We start from the raw sequence: 21739 nt of genomic DNA, 5'->3' as shown, positions 1-21739 counted from the left end.
GGGATAGAAATAGAGGAACTGTAAAAACTCCAATCAGCTATTCACTTCTACTAGTGAGGAATTGATGTAAACAGTGAGCAAGAAACACAGAAATAATGAAAGAGTAGGAAGTTGAAAAATCATAGCTACACTGTGACTGATAAAACATGTCATAGAGCTGCATCACAAAGTACAAACTGACGCAAGAATCAACGCAGACTTCAGCACACGCTGTCCTACTTTCACCCTCACAGCATCCCCATTTTGAGCCTTTGAGCGAGTCTAAGAGTTGCAGCCACACAACACACAGACACTGAGAGGGGAAGTACAGAGAGGAAAACACATTTGCCACATAAAGGCAGTTACACACACAAACACACACATTTATATTCTGATCCCTCATCAAACAATATGACATGGGTATACACACAGCACTGAATTGAGGAACACACACGTAAGTTCTAGTATAAACTCTCACCTTTCATACAGAAACACATTTTCATCTATCTTTCCTTATCTGACCATATGACATGCACACACACTGTCTAAAAGAGAACACAGATATTTACCTTACTTAGCCTCATATCTAGTGGACATCAAATTAATCAAATTTTAATCATGATATTGGCAAGCTTAGTTAAGGTTAACTAATTAGATATTGGTGTTTATGGGCCCCATTCATATGGTCTAAGTAATTTACAGATAGATAGATAGATAGATAGATAGATAGATAGATTGCAGAAGCTCATTTACAGGGACTTGCATGGTCAGTCCACATAATCTAAGACTAATAATAAATAGATTAAAAAATGTATTGTTATGTAACAAAAAAATATATCTTTGATAATGGTGACACTTTCTGTAAGTAGACCTTTATTTATTTTGGAAGGAGTCTCCAATGTCAGTGCTTTGTAACAATCAATATGCTTTCCTCCACATAAAAGTCATCAGGACAGAGGACATTGCACTTTCTGGTTTCTTGATAGCTGATTTCTTATTAACTTCAAGAAAGAAAAAAGAGCAAAGAGCTGAAATAGCATAAATGATAACAAGAACTAACTTGTTTTGCGGATGTTCCACACCATTAAATGTAACTACAAAGAGATAAAAGGTGTGTGTCATTCTTTAAATAATACAGAAATGTAATAAATGGTAGACTTCCGTGGTATATGAGAAATGAGACACTTCACCGGTCATGTTTAATTCCTTACATAATGTACAATGTGAACAAAAAGTCTGTTTCTGTTTATTTAACTGATATCGTGGAATAATACTATTTTGTTCATTAACTGGATGAATAATTTTGATAAAAATGTGAGTTTAATGCTGAGCAAAAGCATGATTATTATTTTACCCTTTACTATAGAGCTCTAATGTGATGTAGAACTAGGGATGTGTGATTCCATCACTGATTATCAGTTACTGTGAATCAGTCTTGAACTGGATTTGTCATTTTTGCTAGTCCACTGTATTTTATATTCTGAGAGTGTGTTATTTTAACTGACAGGACGCAGATGCAACAAAGAACACAAACTGTCTTAAAGCATGAATCATGCTTGTGATATTTGGCAACAGAAGGCTGCAGAGTGTTGGCTTTATTAGGAAGATGTCAGTATTGTATCAGGTATCAGCCTATACACAGAGTACTGATATCGCTATGGTAACAAAAATGTGCATCCGTAGAACAGCAACTTAAAGCAGCACCTTCTGTACAGATACTTTACACACTCTCTCACATTCTCATCAAACCAATCAAAAATCAGTCTTCCTCCTCACCTTTCATGTAGAAGTACTTGTGGTAGTACCGTGCCCCCAGGTCTGCATGCTCGATGAAGTAGTTGCTCTTTCCCTGCTGCTGCACATGGCTTTCTCTGGGCTCCTCTAATACAGACACAGCATCGTTGGGGCTCTGTAGACTCCTCCATCGCCCACTACAACATTGGGTTCTCCCCAGTCCAGCCCTTTCCTCCCCTCCCATCTCGTTTCTAAAGTGCGGGCAGCTGAGCAGCAAATCATTGTCATTGCCGTCTCCTTCGTCCAGCAGGCACGGTTCTGGTTCCTCTGTGCTACTTGTACCTACCATCCCACTGCCCAAACTCTGAGATGGTGAGGCAGGAGGGGCCTGAGCAAGAGGCCGGAGCTGCGAGGCAGCCGATGCCCCTGAGGTGATGTTCTTTTTGCGGCCAACGCTGTCTCGGCTAGTGGCCGCCTCACACAAGTCGAACAGGATGCTCTGCACGTCATAATGGGCAAAGTTGCGCACCCATGCACCTCCTAATGTCTGATCGCATGGTGTAGAAGTGACCTGAAGAGGTGATGGCTTTGATTTCTTGTTTAGAGCATCAGGTTTGGTGGGCTTGACTGGTTTCGGGCATTCCAGGGCGCGGTAAAAGCCATCTGGCTCGGAAGGTGTCTCCTGGAGCCCAAGCAACAAGAACGGATCTTTAAAGCGAAGAGCATTGGGACTTAGAATGATCTGTTCCTCAATGCAAGGCTCTGGAGGTTGGCTCTGCTTTTCTAATGAGGACAGACTCCCATATTCCCGGTGGAGGACAATACTAGACTCGCCCTGTCCCACCTGCCCAGCCTTTTCGCTTGCTGATCTGGCCGTCTTTGCTCCTGCCTTTGACGCCGAGTCCAGGTCTCCCAGAGTGACATCACTGTTGCTGCGCTGCATGATGTGGCCACGAGCAGCTGCACGCTGATTAAGCCCTGCTCTGCTAGGTGTTGTCACGCTCTCACCCTCTGCTCCTTCACCCTCCCTCCTGGGCGGCCATTCAGCCACCGCTGCCCGCTTGGGCTCAAAGACCGGTGTCGGACGTGGGCTCTGTCGGCGGAACTTGCGGATGAAGAGATCGTCTGACTGCATGATGCACTTGTCTGCTCTATCCCTTGGTCTCTCACTTGTCCTTTAAATCTTCTCTCCTCACTATCCTCCTCTCTTGGTCTGGGATGACTGATGAGTAGCTTCAGAGAATCTAAATGTTTGATGTAAACACACAAGCTGCGAAGGAGAAGTCATAATATCTGCCCAGTCCTGATCAGCTTCTTCATTCAGAGCACAGTGTCTCACAGTAGTGTCTCACTACTAAGCAGACTCAGGAAGTCATTTTGGGCATGTCAGAACAAGAGAGCTCACTTTCATCATTCTTCAACAATCTTGAACAGGAGGCTTCTGTCTCATGCTCATCCCTTCTTAACATAGAATCAACCCAGGTTGTAAAAGAGCATTAGAATGAAGCAAGGGCCAAGAAGAATGCAATTCCAGTTTAAGTTCTCGCTGTCAGCCTCCTTCTCTAGACACTCATGGAATCTCCATCAAAGCATTCAGTATCCTGCAAACAAATATACAAAAGAGTAAGGTCAGCATGCTCAGTCTGACTTTTTAGTGCTAGGAATTTGTATAACAGTGTGTGAACACAAGGGACTGAATACACAAAGTTATTTTGAAACACATCCCAAGTGATGTAAGACTATTACTCCATCTTACTCTTTGCCTTAACTTAAACCCTAACAGCACACTTCTCCTTCAGGGGCTAACATATCCCTATAGATTTAAACTACTATTACTGAACTACTCTAATGCAGTAAGGATTAAGTTACAATTACAGCTTAATCCCAACAACAAGCAAGAGCTACTAACACAGCATTTTTTATTCCTAAGGTAACACATCCAAAGAAAACACAAACACTGAGACAAATATGTTATGCAAAAATTTCATCTGCAGTCAAGCACGCCTATCTGACGCATTGTTCCACTTCACTTTGCTACCTTTGTTCTTTACTATTATTTTCTCCGTTTGACAAAAATAGCCGGCGCTAGCCAACTGTCATACAGCGGCCTGCACAATGGCAGCTCCTCTCACAGGGGAGGGAGCTTCCTGAGCACGGCTGCGGCAGCACGGTAAAAACAGTAATATACTACACAATGATAGAGACCCGGCCAATCTTTCTCTGGTTTTCTCTTGCTTGCTAAAAGTAGAAAAATAGGGGAAGCTTTCATTAATATAACATAAACATAAACAGTGCATCCAGACCTCACACATGCAGTTATTACGTTAAGAAAAAATGTCTAGTAGCCTAAAGAAAGAAAGAACATGTAGTGGTAACCATAACATTAAAACAGATGTTAGTTTACTACAATAGGCTATGCATGTGATTTTAAATGTACACCACTGGCATCAGACTTTAAATTCATTCCAGTTTAATAATGTCAGAACATAAGAGAGAAATCAGCCAAACATTTGCACATTCTTCTTAACATGCAATGAAATGCACAGTATATATTTATATTTAGTACATGAAAATATTTGTTTTTTACATGTATGAGCATTGGGACCACATTTAGCACATTCATGAATAAAAATTTATTTATACTAATCCAGACTCTAACACAGAATTAAGGTAAGAATAATTATAAAGTAAAAGGCACCCTATGCATGACAAATACATTTGTGAATTCCAAAATTGTACGCAAAAACCTTGACATCACCTCCTGCTTTATCTTCACCCACATTACTAAGGTATAAATAGTACATTATGTTTTGCCAAGGGTGATCTACTCCCTACAAGCTACAAAGTGTACTGACTGTTCTGCATCCCTTAGACTACATTGTTTGGTCACCTACTGTAGTGCAATGACAGATTTGAGGAGTATGCTAAATATTCTCCACTATGCTTTTAGACATGCTTATAAAATGGCTTGACTCTGTAATTCGTGCTCTATTCGATGAGCAGATTGTGGTTTCGGATGTAGGGATAGTTTCAAGCTTCAAGAGCTATTTCATGGAAAAGTTTTGCCTGGATTTCTTATTCACTAAAGGTTAGTTATTGGTACGGCCCATTGAATAAGAAGTATAAAAGTGTAATTTACTTGTGCCATTCTGAAATGGTTAAGAAACATTTTGTGATTATTAAAAACCTCTACAACCTTTTCTTTAATTTCTTGAGAGGTTGATGACTTAATTAGGTGGGTCAAACAACTCCTGCAAAAATCACCACATAATTTGCAGGCTGTGGCACAGTTCTGTGTACTCCAGCAAGCACAATGAGTTTGTATCGCACATGTAGAAGGTTCTCAAAATGGAGTCTATGAAGCATAGCCAGAGTGTCTGTGATTTAAAAAAAAAATGTGGAAATTGGGGGACACGGTGGCTTTGTGGTTAGTATTGTTGCCGTGCACCTCTGAGGGTTCGATTCCTGCCTCTGCCCTGTGTGCTTGGAGTTTGCATGTTCTCCCTGTGCTTCGGGGGGTTTACTCCCTCAGTCTAAAGACATGTGCTGTAGGCTGATTGGTATCCATATTGTCTGTAGTGTGTGAATGGGTGTGTGTGTCTGCGCAATTGCGCCCTGCAATAGGTTCTCACCCTGTCCAGGGTGTCCCCTGCCTTGTGCCCCAAATCCCCTGGGATAGGCTCCATGACCCTATAGGATAAGCAGTAAAGAAAATGGAAGGATGGTGGAAATCACAGTAGATTTACAGATCCAGGGTTCCTGGTTCAGTGCTCCACAGTGTCTGTTGGAGCTTCTCATTTAATCCACGTGTCTGTGTGATTTTCCTCTGGGTTCTCCAGTTTCCTCCCAATGTGCAATGCATAGGCATCCCATCCAGGGTGTGTTCCCGCCTTACATCCAGTTTTCCCAGGATAGGCTATGGATACACTTCATCCCTAACCAGGATAAAGCACTTACTGAAAGATGAATGAATGAAGGAATGAACGAACGTTTAAAAATAATGGCACCATGGACCTGATGGTGGAAGGTTCAGTAATAAAATGCACTTTGGCTCCAAATAAATGACCCAAATATTACTGCACACATTTGAATAATGATAAAGCTTAATTTGTTTTCTTGTGTTTATTTAATTTGTAGTTAAAAGGTCCCTGGCTGCAGAAAGTTTGAGCACCCCTGGGGTGACATAAGCACGCCAAATATTTCTGTCAAACATAAACAAGGCAAAATTTCCGTCTGCGTTTCTGCCGTCACTACAACCTTTTTTTCCATAAATAAAGTAAAATACGAATATGAAGCAAATAAAAACGAATCAGACTTAACCTACATCTGCTGTGACAGGAGTACAGGCGCTGTTTGGGACAATATAGTTATTTTTATTTGAATGAATGTCACCATTTGTCGGAAATGGTGACGCAGACTTACCTTTACAGCGAAGAAAAGTAAAGAAGCAAACCGTTTAATCTCATCCTTAGTAACGACATTGCCAGGTACAGAGGTAATAACACACAAAACTATCCGCCAAAAGAGAAACTAGTCCTCAGTTATTGCCACAAAAGCGACATACAGTATGTTTGTATTTAATTTAGCAGCAATGCTAAAAGATACGGCTTCGAGCTGAATAAAGCGGCGTCTGACAAACCCCCTTCTCTCTCTCTCTCTCTTCCGCCGTCTCTTTCATTTCATGTTTCTCTTCTGATGAAACTGATGTGAGGTCGTACGTCAGTATTTACGTGTGTGTATGTGTGTGAGAGAGTAGAGGAAAGCCACAAGCCTGGTTTTGTTCTCACCGGGTTTCTCGTTTTTGCGTCGAAAAGACTCGCAGTCTCGCGCGCGAACAGGTGCAGCGGCGCTGCTGCGCGCGGCTTCGATGCGGCGCCCGCGCACCACGGAAGCTCTCTCAGAGACGCGCGCGGGTCGACAGAGTAGCAGATGTGAAAGGATGTGACGGGCTTCCTCTCCCTTTCTTGCTGTCTCTCTCTCTCTCTCTCTCTCTCTATCACTCTTTCTATCACATAGTAGTTGCACTGGAAAACGGGAATACACCCTGGATGTGATGGACCAGTCCATCACAGGGCACACACACACACACACACACACACACACACACACACACACACACACACACACACACAGTCATTTACACCTAGGGTAGTAGCCAATCCACTTACTGGCATGTTTTTGGGAAGTGAGAGGAAACTGGAGAACCCAGAGCAAACCCACATAGACATGATGTACTTTTACTTGTTTCAGAGGTGGTACCATTAATGGAACATTTTTGTACTTCTAGTCTATATCTTTCACTTTGAAAAGTTGAATATACTGTAGTGTACCTTAAAAAGCAATGAAAGGTACATAATTGAACTCTAATTACCACTGACATATCTTTAAAGCTTTACTCTTAAAGTTGATCAAAGGTACACCACATGTAGTTTGCCAGGTAAAAGATTACCATTAATGTTACCACCCTAGAGACAAGGAAATGTACAGTTTGGTGCCTTTATTTCTGAGAGTGCAGAAAGTACCCTGAGCTCAGGACTGAGCTAGCGACCCTGGAGCTGTGAGGAGGCAACACTTCCTGCCATGACACTGTGGAGACGTGGTAATATATGCAGAACTGGTACAGTGCAGCAGGGATGCAATGTTAAAAAATAGTGCATGGAAAAGGATTAATTATTACCATATGCCTACAAGAAGATATCTAATAAAGTGGCCAGTATGAGTGTAGCCAGTGTATACAATCCTAACATTGGTGCTATGCCTGGTATACTCATACCACACACACTACCATCACTGATAACAAATGAGTAAGGCTCAGTGCTTGCCCACACTTACCACTTGTTCTGACCCACTTACTGCCATCATTTGAAGCTGGATGCCAGAACACACCCACAATTCAACCTTGATGAGACTGTATCTCAATAATGTATGGATATGGATCAAAGCTTTTCACAGGGTCACTTTCAGCCCATCACAGAAATGCCACATGAGCACTGGTTGTATTCTGGCCATTTTTTCACTCAAACCAAAACGATTAGACTAATTGGCCTTTATGCTAAGTCACACACAACACCTATCAGCATCAGCGAATTGATAAAATACAAGCGAATGAATGTAAATTCACAGAATCTGAAATAAATGACTGGTGTGTGGGTCTGAATTTGTAACCAATAAGTAGTCATATAGAAAAAGGTTCTTGGCAAGGGCCCAGGATTTAATCAATGATTTGGACTTTAGGTTCTATAGTGGTTCCATAGAGGAGAGTGACACATTTTACAGAGAAACAGATGAGCTACATTGAGTAATTGTACACCCAAAGACATGTAGCAAGTGCAGTTTGTAGCAAGTGTGTGTGTGTGTGTGTGTATATGTGTCAAACACATTACAGAGGCATAGATGTACACTAGCTTGCCACAAAGGACCCAGTAACCACACCACATGCGATTCTGTTTTGAGTCCCCCAGTGTGACGCACTTCATATTGATTCCTGGCTCTACCATCTTATATTGCTTCTCATAATGTGATCTTATATTGCGTGATCAAATTATCCTTTCCTGGAGCATCTCAGCCAGTTTTAAAATAGCCTACCCATTAGTGCACCCACCAGGCATCCTCATAAAACACAATAAAATCTCAGCAATACAAAAAAAAAAATAATAATTTTTGGCGGAAATAAACGGTGGAGCTGCTTATTGCCTGCAAGCTTACAAGCCTACATCAATTTGAAGTTAATTTGTTTGTTTGCAATTAGAAACCTAACTGTATGGCCCTGAGAATTCCTGAGAAGGGCCTTAGAGTAGCGGTTTATAAAATCGGTTTCTAATTGAATAATACTGTACCAGTTTGTGTAAGGTAACACACTTTCTTCCAACTTATACAAAGCATGAGAGTGAGAGTTAGGACCCACCAGTGGGAGTTTTAAGGGAGTTAAACATTTAAACTAATGTGCAGTAATACCATAAAAAAATCCTGTCTGTTGTATGTCATCTATCTGTCTGACTAACTAGTGCTACAAAAATCGGTTCCACCAAAGCAGCCACATAAGCTATGAAATAGTTTTGAGACCACTGTTGCTAAGCAACTGGAAAAAATAGACACCAAGTATGGAAGCTATGTAATGGCTGAGGCTATTAATTTAGCTAGGTAGTACAAAGCTGTTAAGCCTTTAATTTAGAGGATGTATAGGTGGAATGACACTGGAAATGTTACAAAACAACTGAGAATATCAACATTTACCTCAAAAGTGTACATACTTTACTTTAAAAAGACTCAGTTTGACTAAAATTACACTGCAATTGCACTTAGCATCTGCTGCGAACCATATTTCTATATTTCATATTTAAACACAGTAAGCACACAACTGCATTTGAATATAGCCATATTTAAGGTCTGAATCATTTCACATTTGAGAAAGATGGTGTCACTTCTCATACAGGCTGCAGGACAGGGTTATTAGGACGAGGCTCATAGATTTCAGGCTAAGGACACTAGTGTATAATTAGTATATATATATAATTAGCATTGTTGAGTTGAACTATGGTATAATGCTAAAGCTAGACTTATAGTAAAGGCCCTTTACCCATGGTCCTTCTGCACTCATTTGGTTTACAGACTCTGTTGATGATGAGAGACTAAAATACATACTGGCTGTAAGAGAGTCTGTGGTTATCAGCACCAATGTACACAATGACGCAACTTTTCCATTTAGCCTAGTCTTCTTGTACACAACGAATCAATACTGAAACAATATATAATTGTTTTCTTTACTAATACTTTATGACTCACATGATCATTCAGCATAGCAGACACCCATTTTAGGAACTTTTTTTTTTTTTTACAGAACTGTGCCAAAACAGATTTAGAACTGGCCCAGGTCAACAAAGATATTGTTATATCTGACCCTAACCTGGTGCAGGTCCAAATGTTGTTTTAATATCTAGTCCAAATGTGGCAAAGACCAGACTGAGAAGTAGTTTAAACTCAAGTCAATGAAACCAAATTGTCAAATATTGTGGTTTAATAAACAAAAGTGTCACTGTTGTCACCACAACAATGTTTTCTGTTATTATTATTATTATTATTATTATTATTAAGCTATTATTTACAGGCACACATAAGACCACATACTTTATAAAAATAAAATTTATGATGCGTAATCTTGCTTTCAGACCAGCATTTAGGGCTAAACTACTCTGACCTTTTATCATATGCTGTGGCTTTTTTTCTGAATGGTCATGAGCTGAACAGTAACACTCACGAGATTGGTGACGTTAAATGCTCTTTTTAACTTCCCCGATCTGATTCCAGGTTAAACCATTTGATTACGTGTTTGTCAATGTCTTCATTTGTATCTTGGAAAGCACATTGGTTTTTGTGAACAGCCACTATAGGAAAACCTTCTGTATTTTTGACTGACTTTCATGGATGCATCTGTCAGGACTATTTCATGACTCCCATAGTCAATCAGCCCAAACATGCTCGCTGTCCGAGTTGTCAATGAACATAATTTCCTCAGCTGTGGAACATTGTTTTAACCAATCACCGCTATCTGATGTCATCACTGTGCTCCTCTGTCCTCCTGCACCACGTTTTCAGTGGAAAATATTACTCCAAAAATGCACCAGTTACCTTCCAGCCTATTGTGTATTCTTGCATGTCCATTCTTACAGTTAATCAAAATAGTTTGTTAGTTTAAATTGAAAGATTTATTATCATTAAATGGACTCCTGTAGCCTACAGCAAGTCTTTTTCTTCAGAACTATCAGACTATTTTTAGCTGCTCTCCTATGTATTTTAAATGTTCAATAGGTTTTTCGAGAAAAGTCTTCCCTGACCTTCCTCCTTCAGTCCGAGAGAGCACAAGCATATATAATGAACACAAATGAAGAGAACAAGTACTTTATTTTGAACTCCTTCATTGTATTTGCTGCATCTAAAAGATCTCAAATCTTAATTTGTTTGTCAGCTCAAAAGGTCAGACTGATCTGTTTGAACAATTGCTGTAGACACACTCAAGTATGTCTCAGGAAGTAAACCATAAACTCAACTGTTTTACTTTGTGACACAGAGTCAAAAGATTTGCTATGGCTTTACTTTAGCAGCTTTGTCACGGTGTAAATAGACGGCTGGTTGACTTCACTGCGCTTCCTCAGCACTGCATAAATGAGACAAATGACTGCATTCAAGCGGCAGATTTGCAATTGTAATTCTCTCAATTCATCTCAAGTCATTTGACATGTAAACACTCACCAGTTAGCAATTTACCGTGCATGGGTAACAGAAAATACATCAGAGTTTGAAGCGTCCTCAACCAGAAGAGATTGCTGGAGATTAAACACACATACCCAGTGAAAATTTTAGGAATACATACACACTGTGAAAATGAACGCACAAGCTAATACGAAATGCAGAATGTTACATAAACAAGCAGAACAGATTGATTATATCAGACTCACCACATCTAGAGATACTGAATGAATCCTACAGCAAGTTCATAACACTGACTAGCGTGAAAAATCTTTACCATACTCAGTGTATGCTTCTCACGATACAATAAAAGTCAGGGTGGAAATTTTCAGACCTGCACACAAGTTTACCACAAGTTCCTGTTGAACTTGATGATCTGGACAGAATCACTTTCTCACAATCATTTCTGTGTGGTGTGACACAGTCCACAATGATGAACTTGACTGTTATGTCCATAACTACATTTTAAAGGTTATTTTTCATCCATTTCCTCTTTCACATGAGACCAGTCTTTCCATTTTATAAATGACTGTAAAGTCCATTTCACTCCATTTCAATCAAGTTCAAGTGATCTCATAAGTATATATATAGATCAACTTTTATACACACATATCACAGCGCTGTTAAATTCCCAAAGTTTTTCAAAAGGTGTTGATTAATTTTCTGTAACAGCATGGCTCGTACAGTAGCTCGGGCTGCAAGACAAATCACTGGATTATATTAATGTGCTCATTCTAATACATTATAGTTTCTACAGCAATTATAATCAACGTACACATTGACTTGTTTGGCGGCTGCTTTACATAAACAGGTGTGTGTTTATTTGTTGATATGGTGACGTTTTTTGTGAGATGTTTGTTTAGCATTTTTGGAAGGAGTTTCCAGTGTCAGCACTTTGTAACTGTCAGACGTAAAGCTGTTCCTTTAAGTTTTCCGACATGAGAAAGTCTTCAGGACAGAGTAGTTTCAGGGGTAACATAACAAGCTGAATTTTTTTGTCTTATTAACTTCAAAAGAGACAAAAAAGAGGCTGGTGAGAGAAGGAAGGTTTATAGCTGCTATAACATAAGTGATAACAGGAACTAACTTGTTTCATGGACATTCCACAACAGTAAATGGTTAAATAGTACCGAATGTACCATGTGTCATTTTTTAATAAATAATAAGTTGCCCCGGGTTGACAATTTGCTGTGGTATAAAAGGAATCAACTTTGTGGTGGTAACAGTAACTCTGGCCAAACTCTGTTTTTGATTTTTTTTCATGTTCAGTCATGTTTTGTTTCATACACAAAACAGCCATCTATAACCTCTGGTTTTGACTGATTGACAATTCTACAGTAGGGCTGTGCAAACTTTGGCTGTTGCAGGAGACCACTAGCAGACATAAAGCGATCTAAACCGCAACGTTTCTCTTGACTCTGCCAGGAGATTAAGGGAAGACAGATTACACCGGACAGCAGGCAGAGGCTTAAACTGGACTCGCAGAAGATTGGGAAGGTTATTAATGAACTCTTTGGGCTGTACTTCCTACCGCCGCACACAAGCTGCCACACAGTCTTGGCTGACAGTCTTTGTTGATGTCTTTTCCTAAGGGGCAAGAGGAGCCATGTAGTGGACATTGCAAGGGTTGATAGTGAATTCTTTAGGATAGTCAGAAATTATATTTGTTTAATATATATTTAAAATTGCTGTTTAAGGAATTGGTTGTTAATCTGAGTACTCGGGACCATGTGCCATTAAGAATTTTGTATTTTTCTGCTGGACTCAACTTGCCTGGCAATTTATATGGTAAATAATCAGGTGTTGTGTTGTGTGTAAAATTGTTAAATGTGGAAATGTTAAGTCTTGATCAGTCTCTAGACTTCACCACGAAGACTGGTGCTCATCAGAGCAGATCTACTCTTAGAATAACAAGCGAACTTTGCTGAATTTCAATCTGTAATGTACAAACTGACCTAAACTCACTGCCTATGACATCACATCTAGGTTTTTCTCCTTCCTCTTCCCTTCCTTTAGAACATTTATCCTGACCTACACTTTCACATGGGCCAAATCCTGGCAATGTTGATTGCAGAGGTATAGAGGTTGCCATAATGAGTCTGAGGGAGGATTTCAGTCATCTTCCTGTTTGGTTCACGCATGAAACCACGGACAAGGCCAGAGTCTGCACCATTTGTTCTGTCAGGATGGAACAATGGAAAAATGGGGTCAGAGGGCACCATGGTGGGTTGCTATAGTGAGAGAAGGCTCATCTCTGGGAACATACTCTTGCTGTACCTTTTTTCTTTTCCTACTTTACATCCCCCTCCTTCCTGTAGGAGCAGCTTCCTACCCAGGAAGTGATGTCACATGTGAGATGAAAAGTATGTCATCGTGTCCTCTTTACAAATCAAAAGAAGACTCATGGCACTGTAATCCACACCTCTCTTGCAGAACAAATGTGGGATGTGCCTAATAACATGGTTTTTTTTTTTATCTTTTCTTGCTATTACTCAACAGTTGTATGCTAATTTTCAAACACAGAATAGTAGGAGTTATATTCAAGTGGTTTATGCCTGTGCAAGTGCAGGCTTATAAAAATTAGACCACAACGTTTCACAAACATTGAGAACAACTATTGACAATACTGAGTTTTCAGAACTAACACTAATACAAAATGTTATAAGATATACCTATAATTTATATATAACTTATTTATACCTCTGAAAATTTTATCATTTTATAATTATATTTTATAATATAATTTTATAATTCAGAACATATTCATTCAATAACATCTGCATTATTTCCTTAATCTCTATCACAAAAACCCCCTCGGAATCTCCAGAGTGGAAAGTTGCAAAGGCCTTGTACGATTTGAACTTGATTCTGCCATTGTAAATGTTATTTGGCTAAAGGATTATCTTCATAGCCTTGGTAGCATTTGGTATGAAAATACTCACACATGCTGAGAATTGTTAATAATAACTGCACAAAGTAGAAAGGTGTGTCTAATTACAGTTATAATGTAATAAAAGCGGAATGGCAGAGACGAAATCTGATTTACAGCACAACCAGTCTTCTAAAATTCAATAAAAATGACTTAAACAGGACAAGCTGGATAATATTTGATATTGTCTGTTATGGCTACAGTATTATGGATGCATACATAAAACTGCAGTATATTATGAACCATTTAGAGCTGCCATTATCCTTTTACAGTGGAAAATGTTGCTGCTCAGATGTTGATCAGAATCTGAATCAGACTTTAAAGTGACTCGAACTGATGTTTCAATTAGGTATCAGCTTTCTTCTAAAATTCCTCAGGAGTAAAAACTTATGAAAAGGAGACTGGAGATAAGCATATGTTACCTTACAGTACAGTAAGAGTACAGAGGTATAAAATAATTCAAACAGCCTGGCTCAGGTAATACTTCTAATCATAATTAGGGATGCATCGGTATCTGTATCAGTCCAATATCATGCTCATTTACTAATAAAAATGCACTGATAATGATATCCAATATCACGTGACAGTACTTGATGTGAGAATAGTGTACATTAATGTGTTACTGAACAGACACAATATGACAGCAATCTGGATGTATTTCTGACCTAATTCTAGCAATCAAAGCAAAGTAGACTGCACACTGTGCTGTGCGAAAATGTCATGCAGTAGTACTACAGCATCTTCCTACAATATAAGCAACCTGATAAAACATCTTCAACATAAAACTCGATCAGCACATGGAGTTCACTGCTAGCAGCAAACACTGGATAAGTGAGTGAAAATAACAGCTCTTGCCCAGGATATCATTCTTGACGATTAGCCATTATCAGTCAACAACAAGGCATTCCAACACAATGAAAACAAAAATGTACTTTGCGTACAGAAGCGCTTTTCAAAAGTGAAACAATTATTGATGGATCCATAATCACAGTCTATAGACTGTTAGTCTTCTTCTCTCAGCTGCAGATAAGCATGAGAATAATTATCCTAGCATATCTGAACACGATTTGTGACTACTGAAATATCTGATGAAAGTTAAGAGATGAGATGACTGGGATCTTTGGCTCTGGAGGCTCCTTAAGTTATTATAAGTTTCTTCATTCATTCCATATGATTTCATTCCTGTCTAGGAGCAAATATTGTGATATTAATGATCTCTCTTTTCTGATTTTTCCTTTCCTATCGTGTGATAAATGCCCTGTTAGAAATGGTAACTCCAAGCATAACTCATGCACACCCATGAGAGGTTATGTAAAGTGGAGTCTTTAGAGTGCACCAGAGCAGGGACCTGAATGTTTTGGGCTAGCAGCCAAAAATATTAGCTGATTGTTCAGCTGAGAGCCGAAAAAATAACAAGATCATGACCAAACATGTGATGGTCAATTTACAAAATTTCCCAAAGAGGCTAAGTAGTAGGAGGCATGGAAGTATCCTTTGACAAATCTTTGGAAATTGTCGTCCCTGTTATTAGAGAGATGATTAGATACACCTTTCAGCATTGTAAGCACTGATTGGACAGCATGAGGAAAGGTTCATTCACTAGAATCCCATATTGATCAATGAGAAGCATTGATTTTGGGTAATTGTTTAAAAAAAAAAGTGTGATTCTCCTTGTTCCCATCAGCCAATCCCAAGGCCTGATATTGATTAGTTTATTGCTTTCCACTACCTCTTGGAGCTTAAGATTTACTGTGGTTTTTTTCTATGGTTTTAGCTAAGTAGAGCTGAAATGCCGCAGGAGGAAAGAAGGTGACACCAAATATTACACTGAGTGACATTATGCAAAGCAATGAATACATTTGTCTTCTCACTATTTCTCTCTAATGCTTGCAGAGCCCTACTCTCTCTCTCTCTCTCTCTCTCTCTCTCTCTCACGCTCTCTCTATCTCTTGGATTACAGCCAGGGCTGAAAGACTGTTAAGTAATTGGCTCTGGCTGGCTCTCCCTCTTTGTCATTCATTTGATATGCCTCTTTTTTATTTTATACTCTAAGCGGCGGCCGTCTGGCTGACTTATTGCTCTCCCATGCCCTCTGCTTCTCTTCCTCTGCAAGCCTCTGCCTGGAAGAAAAGAGGCTACATGTCCAGTTAGAGGTGACTTTGCTCTGCTCTTCTGTCCTGACCGTTGGCTTTACTCATAATGTTTTGCGACACTTCCTGGAGTCTTGTTGAGTGTATGTGTAACTGGTTTGCTCTAATGGGATCACACACCTGCAGGACATGTTAAAAGCACATACATATGATTAGCATACATTGTGCCATCTGCTTTCACTAGATACAAGGATGTCACTTAAAAGTAGTCAGTGCTGTAAAGATGGCTGCTAAGATGCAGAATCCAGAGATTTTATCAATCAAGGCCTGTAATGAGAACCTTAACACTCTTACTGAACTCATCTCAGAGCTAATTGACTGGAGATAGCACAGCAGCAATAAGGCAGCAATTTGTTTTCTAGAGTCTCTGGCTGATCTCCAAGGGTGAGTCAGGAATGAACATGCACACACATGCATTTTCTCTCTGCCCCCTACCAAAGAACTTGGTCTTAAAATATTCAAGGCCTGAATACCTTCAGCATGTCTCACTAAAATTCTTAGTCTCAATTTACCATTAACCTTTACAAAATGTGCGCCGCGTTCTAACAATTGTAGGACATGACCAAGGAGAAAGCAGCTTTGCGTGTCGCATGGCAGTAACCCAGCCATTTGGCCGGGCTCCCACAGCAGAGCGAGGTCAATCCCACCTTTGGGCTACGCGGTTTTTAACATCTGCTGATGACAGATGAAAAAAAATGCACCCCAATAATTTTGCTGACCCAAAATCTGTCCTTCAGTAAAAGAACTGGACATACATCTGGTGTGGTTTAATAATTAATAAGCATGGCATGGTTTAGACATTTCTCAATTATTCATGGGAAGACTAGCCAAGTCTCCATTCAGGGAAACAGATGCAGGTTTGGTGAGCTCAGAAAACAGAGATTTAGCCTTCTCATGCTGCAGTGTGAATCTCTACACTGAAATTCAGAATTATATAATAATAATTATATAACATAAATTATAACATAAAGTATTGTTTATTTAGCTGATCTGAGCCCACTACGGCTGTTTTTACTATAATAGGTAAGGATTTGGGAATGTAGAATTGGCAATATAAATGATCTAACTCTTAGAAAGACACATATGCTATGAACTGAATATATGTACACTTAGTATCGATTTACTGTAAATGTAAGGTTTCCTGCAAATGGAAACGTGTACAGGTAAGAACATGCACAAAGGATAAAACCAACATCCTGACCTCAGGTCAGGAAGTTGAAGCAGCCTATTGCTCAGTGTTAACTAGTGCACAGGTTGCAAAAGTATAACAATGCCATTTTATCCCACAACACTTGATTTAGTCATCTTGATTATGATCAGAAGGTGTTGATTTATTTTCTCTAAAAACATCTCTGACAATAGTTCCGGCTAATCACAGGGTTATATTAATGCTCTCATTCTTATATATTTTTTATTTGTATTGTATCAAATTAAATAGGGAATTGTATAGCAAAAGTCCCACACAAACATAAACATTGTTTAAAAACATAATTGATATAGTGAAGTTTTCTTAAAAGAGATGTTTATTTAACTTTTTTTTGAAGGAGTCTCCAGTACCAGCTCTTTGTAACAGTTTTCCAACAGGGGAAGTCTTCAGAACAGAGGGCTTTGCAGTTTCACAGTAACATGTCTACTTGCATTTTTGTCTTTTTGTCTTAACTTCAAGGGAGGGGAAAACACAGAAACTGGTGAGAGAACGTTCACAGCTGCTATACCGTAACTTGTCTCGCAGACAATGTTCCACAACGTTAAACATAACTATAAATGGAAAAGTATGATGTGTCATTCTTTAATAAAAAGTGTTACCCGCTGACAAATTGGCATGGTATAAAATGAATAAAACGTGCTGTTACTGGAAAATGATCAGCTTTATTGTTACATATCAATTAAGATGTTTCTTATCTGTATTTTAAATCCATTGATACAGCAAGTCGCACTGGATGTATCAGAAGCTTGTCATGTCAATCCAGCAAATTATGACTGAGGTGGGTAGTTAAGAAATACATGCTTCTCAATGGTAATACAGAAGTTTATTTAGTTCTTCATGCTGTAGTTTCAAACTCTAGAAACCACAAAGTGAACAGGATGTTGTTATAACAAGATATGTTTACCAAAACAGACATGATAACCAGTGTTACCAAGTAAATAGAGTCAATAAAGTAGTAACCTTGAGGGATTGTCCCAATATTACACTATGACACACTAATTATGCATTTCCATTTGTAGGCTGATTAGCTAGCTGGGTCATTGGGTCTTTTTTTCGAGTGTATTAGGGTAAACTGGTGTGTCTCCTATCATTCGTTTGAACCCACCATACCACTGAAACTTAATTACTCGGTATGCAACCAGTCATCTATCCATCTATCTATCTATCTATCTATCTATCTGTGTATTTCTAAGTCTATTCATCCAGAGCCTCTAACCAACTGCCTGTTAGATCAGTCTGGGACCCTTTTGATTGCAAACACATACGCATTAGTCACAGCAGGAAAATATATACCATCATTTATTTTTAGAAGCCATTAGAGCTTTTTATTCCTGAACGTTCCACCCACAGAATCCAAACCGGTTACACTGTGTTAAAATGCTTTTGATATAAACAGCACATATCATTCAAATAGCACTTTTCTTACTTTTATTGAAAGTGGTGTTCAAGTTCAAGTGGACGTTATGTACAGATGTTTTTGAACTTTAGAGTAAACCCATTCAATTCAAGTGACCACTAAATTAGACTTAAAACTATAATAACTTAATAATACCAACAATTTATTAATAAAAGCAACTTTTATAGTGCTTCAGCATGATCTTCACCACCATCAATGATCAGTTAATCAATTGGTCAGCCAATCAGTCAATAAACAAACAAACAAAGAAATGAAATATCGATCCCTTTCTGTGTTCAGGGCAGAAAGATAGATTTTTGTAAGAATATCTGTATGCCCTTGCATGCACTTGTGCATGTTCCTCTGTGTTTGTGGAGCAGTGCCTCGTTGTCATTCCTGTGATCTCAGTACCAAGGCTACACTTTCACTTTAAGAGTGTATCACTAGGCAGAGAAGCGAATGATGATGCTGGAGTCGTGTCAGTCTAGCAGCCCTATGCGGTCACACAGCATTGGCTATTAGCTCAGCTTCTCTGTTAAATGCATGTTATCATAAAATCAGGTGAGAACTGATTCTGAGTTAAAAATAATACAGTTCAAGGGCAGTGTGTGTGTGATGAATGCTTTGTGTCTGGATGAGTTTCTCTGACTTCCTCTTGTGTCTGAATGTGGCTGTGTGTTTCCTCTCTGTGCGTTTGCATGCGTGTGCAAGTTCCTGTGCAATTGCAGTGTGTCTGTGCATGTGCGCTAGACCCCTGCAGACATGTGGCCCATTGCCCATGGGGGCAGGAAGAACAGCTGTCCCACTGAAAAGAGAGAGAAAAAGAGAGAGACTGGGATCACTGGGACCATTATGTTTGGCCACACTGTGTGCTGTGTCTCTGATAACGTCCCTCTGCAGCTGGGCCTTACAGAAAGACGCCATCTGAACTACTCCTCCCTCTTCTTCGTCATCTACTTTTACTCACATCAAGGAATCTGACCTCCCTAATTTCCTTTTTCAACAGCCACACCACTATTGTATTCAACCCTACACCTACTGGTCTTGTTAAACAATACACACACATGTAAAAAGAAACCCGCCCACTCATACACACACACAAGCATGTAGGCCAGTGGACCACTGGTTCTCAGCATGATACGGTCCACAGTAAAGACCTGAAGCTGTGCCACGAAAGCCAGACAGAAAAATAAATTACTGCAGTACTGCCGGGTTCTCACTCTTCCCTCTCAGCTCTATCAATACTCGTTTAGATAAGCGAGGGTGCGTGTCCTGAAATATCACGACTTCAGCAAACACTGAGCCTCGATATCTCTTTCAATTATGCAGGATAGATATGGGACCAAATATATGGTACTTGTCAATTGTAGGCAGTAAAATAATGTCTTATTTCACACAGGCATGGGCTAAATCCATTAAAATGTATTTTTGATAATGATACAGTAAACAAAATATAGTAATGGGTGCCTTAATAGCTAACATTTATGCTAGTGTTCCTCAGAATCCACACAGATAATCTTAACAAAATCAGAGGCAATTATATAGCTAAATATACTCTGTCTTTGGTTTCTAATAAATTACAGTACCACACAAAATTGAATTAGTGTTATTTTCTCCTGCGTGATGATAAGATTTTCACACAGCTACAAGATCATAGGCTTTGCCAGCTTGCTAGCTAGCGTACTAAAACTCTAGCTAGCATACAAACTCACATCTAGCTCTCTAGCTAGCATACAAACTCACATCCTGCTTACTAGCTAGCACACAAACTCACTTCCAGTTTGCAAGCTAGCATACAAACTCACATCCTGCTTACTAGCTAGCATACAAACTCACTTCCAGTTTGCAATCTAGCATACAAACTCACATCCTGCTTACTAGCTAGCATACAAACTCTCACCTCTGGTTTGCAAGGTAGCATACAAACTCACATCCTGCTAGCATACAAACTCACATCCTGCTTACTAGCTAGCACACAAACTCACTTCCAGTTTGCAAGCTAACATACAAACTCACATCCTGCTTACTAGCTAGCACACAAACTCACTTCCAGTTTGCAAGCTAGCATACAAACTCACATCCTGCTTACTAGCTAGCACACAAACTCACTTCCAGTTTGCAAGCTAGCATACAAATTCACATCCTGCTTACTAGCTAGCATACAAACTCACCACTGGTTTGCAAGCTAGCATACAAACTCACATCCTGCTTACTAGCTAGCATACAAACTCACATCCAACTCTCTAGCTAGCATACCAACTCACATCTAGCTTGCAAGCTAGCATGCAACCTCACATCCAGCTCCCTAGGTATCATACAAACTCACATCTAGCTTGCACGGTAGCATACAAACCCACAACCAGCTCACTAGCTAGCAAAGGATACTAATCATTTGAAGTCTAAACATTTATTAATCATCCAACAGTTATGGTTGGATGGCTAAGTCTCTATTTTTTTTTTTTTTTACTGAAGATTCCACATATTTAGAACAGAAAAATGCTAGCTTTCATATGTCTTTAGTGTGCGTGCCCTCACTAAAGTCCCTCAGAAACACCAACAGCATGTAAGTATTTCAAATACATGTCCCAGAAATAGTGCCCATCCCTGAGCTTGCATATCCTTCCTATCATTCAGATCTCTTTATTCTTTTCACTTCCTTAAATGTGTCTGCACCTGGCAGTCTGTGTATCAATGACTGCAATGTGGAAAATTCACCACCATTTTCTGACCGCTCATGAAGCCCTGTTTAGTGAAATCTTTAAAGAAAGCAGCTGTTCTTTATCCACAGAGAGGTATTGATTCATTGAGCCATCGTTATGCAAACAGATGGTGAACAAGTGATGAGCAAAGAAATTTAAAAAAAGAAAGAAATTTGCATTTTGGCTTTGTCTTGAGCTCCAATAATCGCAGCTCAATCATGGTTCCTGATGAAGACAGATTTAGGAGTGATTTATACGAACTAATTTGTTACTGGTTGTTTTAAGCTGCCACTACATGCTGTAGCAGTGATGCCAGAGGAGTTGAAGAGTCTGATGAATAGACTGCTTCATATACGAATACTGACGCTTGCTTTTTTCTATCGGAGCCATTTTACTGCCACT

General features: G+C 39.4%; 1 protein-coding gene across 8 annotated transcripts in view; it reads right to left on the bottom strand.

Moving 5' to 3' along the window:
• The window catches only part of zmp:0000001168 (signal-induced proliferation-associated 1-like protein 2), a 62538-nt gene that overhangs the window by 26859 nt on the left and 13940 nt on the right, over positions 1–21739 (bottom strand). For 4 of the 8 annotated variants that reach the window (XR_004577455.2, XR_003403255.3, XM_026922118.3 and 1 more), the window contains exon 2: positions 1756–3314. Coding sequence is in view for 6 of the 8 variants with exons in the window: in XM_026922118.3 (XP_026777919.2) it covers positions 1756–2848 (1093 nt within the window). In the remaining 2 variants the exon portion in view is untranslated. Of the gene's footprint in view, positions 1–1755; positions 3315–5345; positions 6105–6135; positions 6479–6500; positions 6808–10959; positions 11034–11165; positions 11977–21739 lie in introns of those variants that run through there. The other 4 variants (XM_026922121.3, XM_026922122.3, XM_026922120.3 and 1 more) reach the window with 4 other exon arrangements.

Source organism: Pangasianodon hypophthalmus, chromosome 27 (genome assembly GCF_027358585.1).
Source record: "Pangasianodon hypophthalmus isolate fPanHyp1 chromosome 27, fPanHyp1.pri, whole genome shotgun sequence".
In the NCBI taxonomy this organism is placed as follows: domain Eukaryota; kingdom Metazoa; phylum Chordata; class Actinopteri; order Siluriformes; family Pangasiidae; genus Pangasianodon; species Pangasianodon hypophthalmus.
Note: the sequence above shows the minus strand (reverse complement) of the source record. Positions and strands in the feature narration are given on the sequence as shown.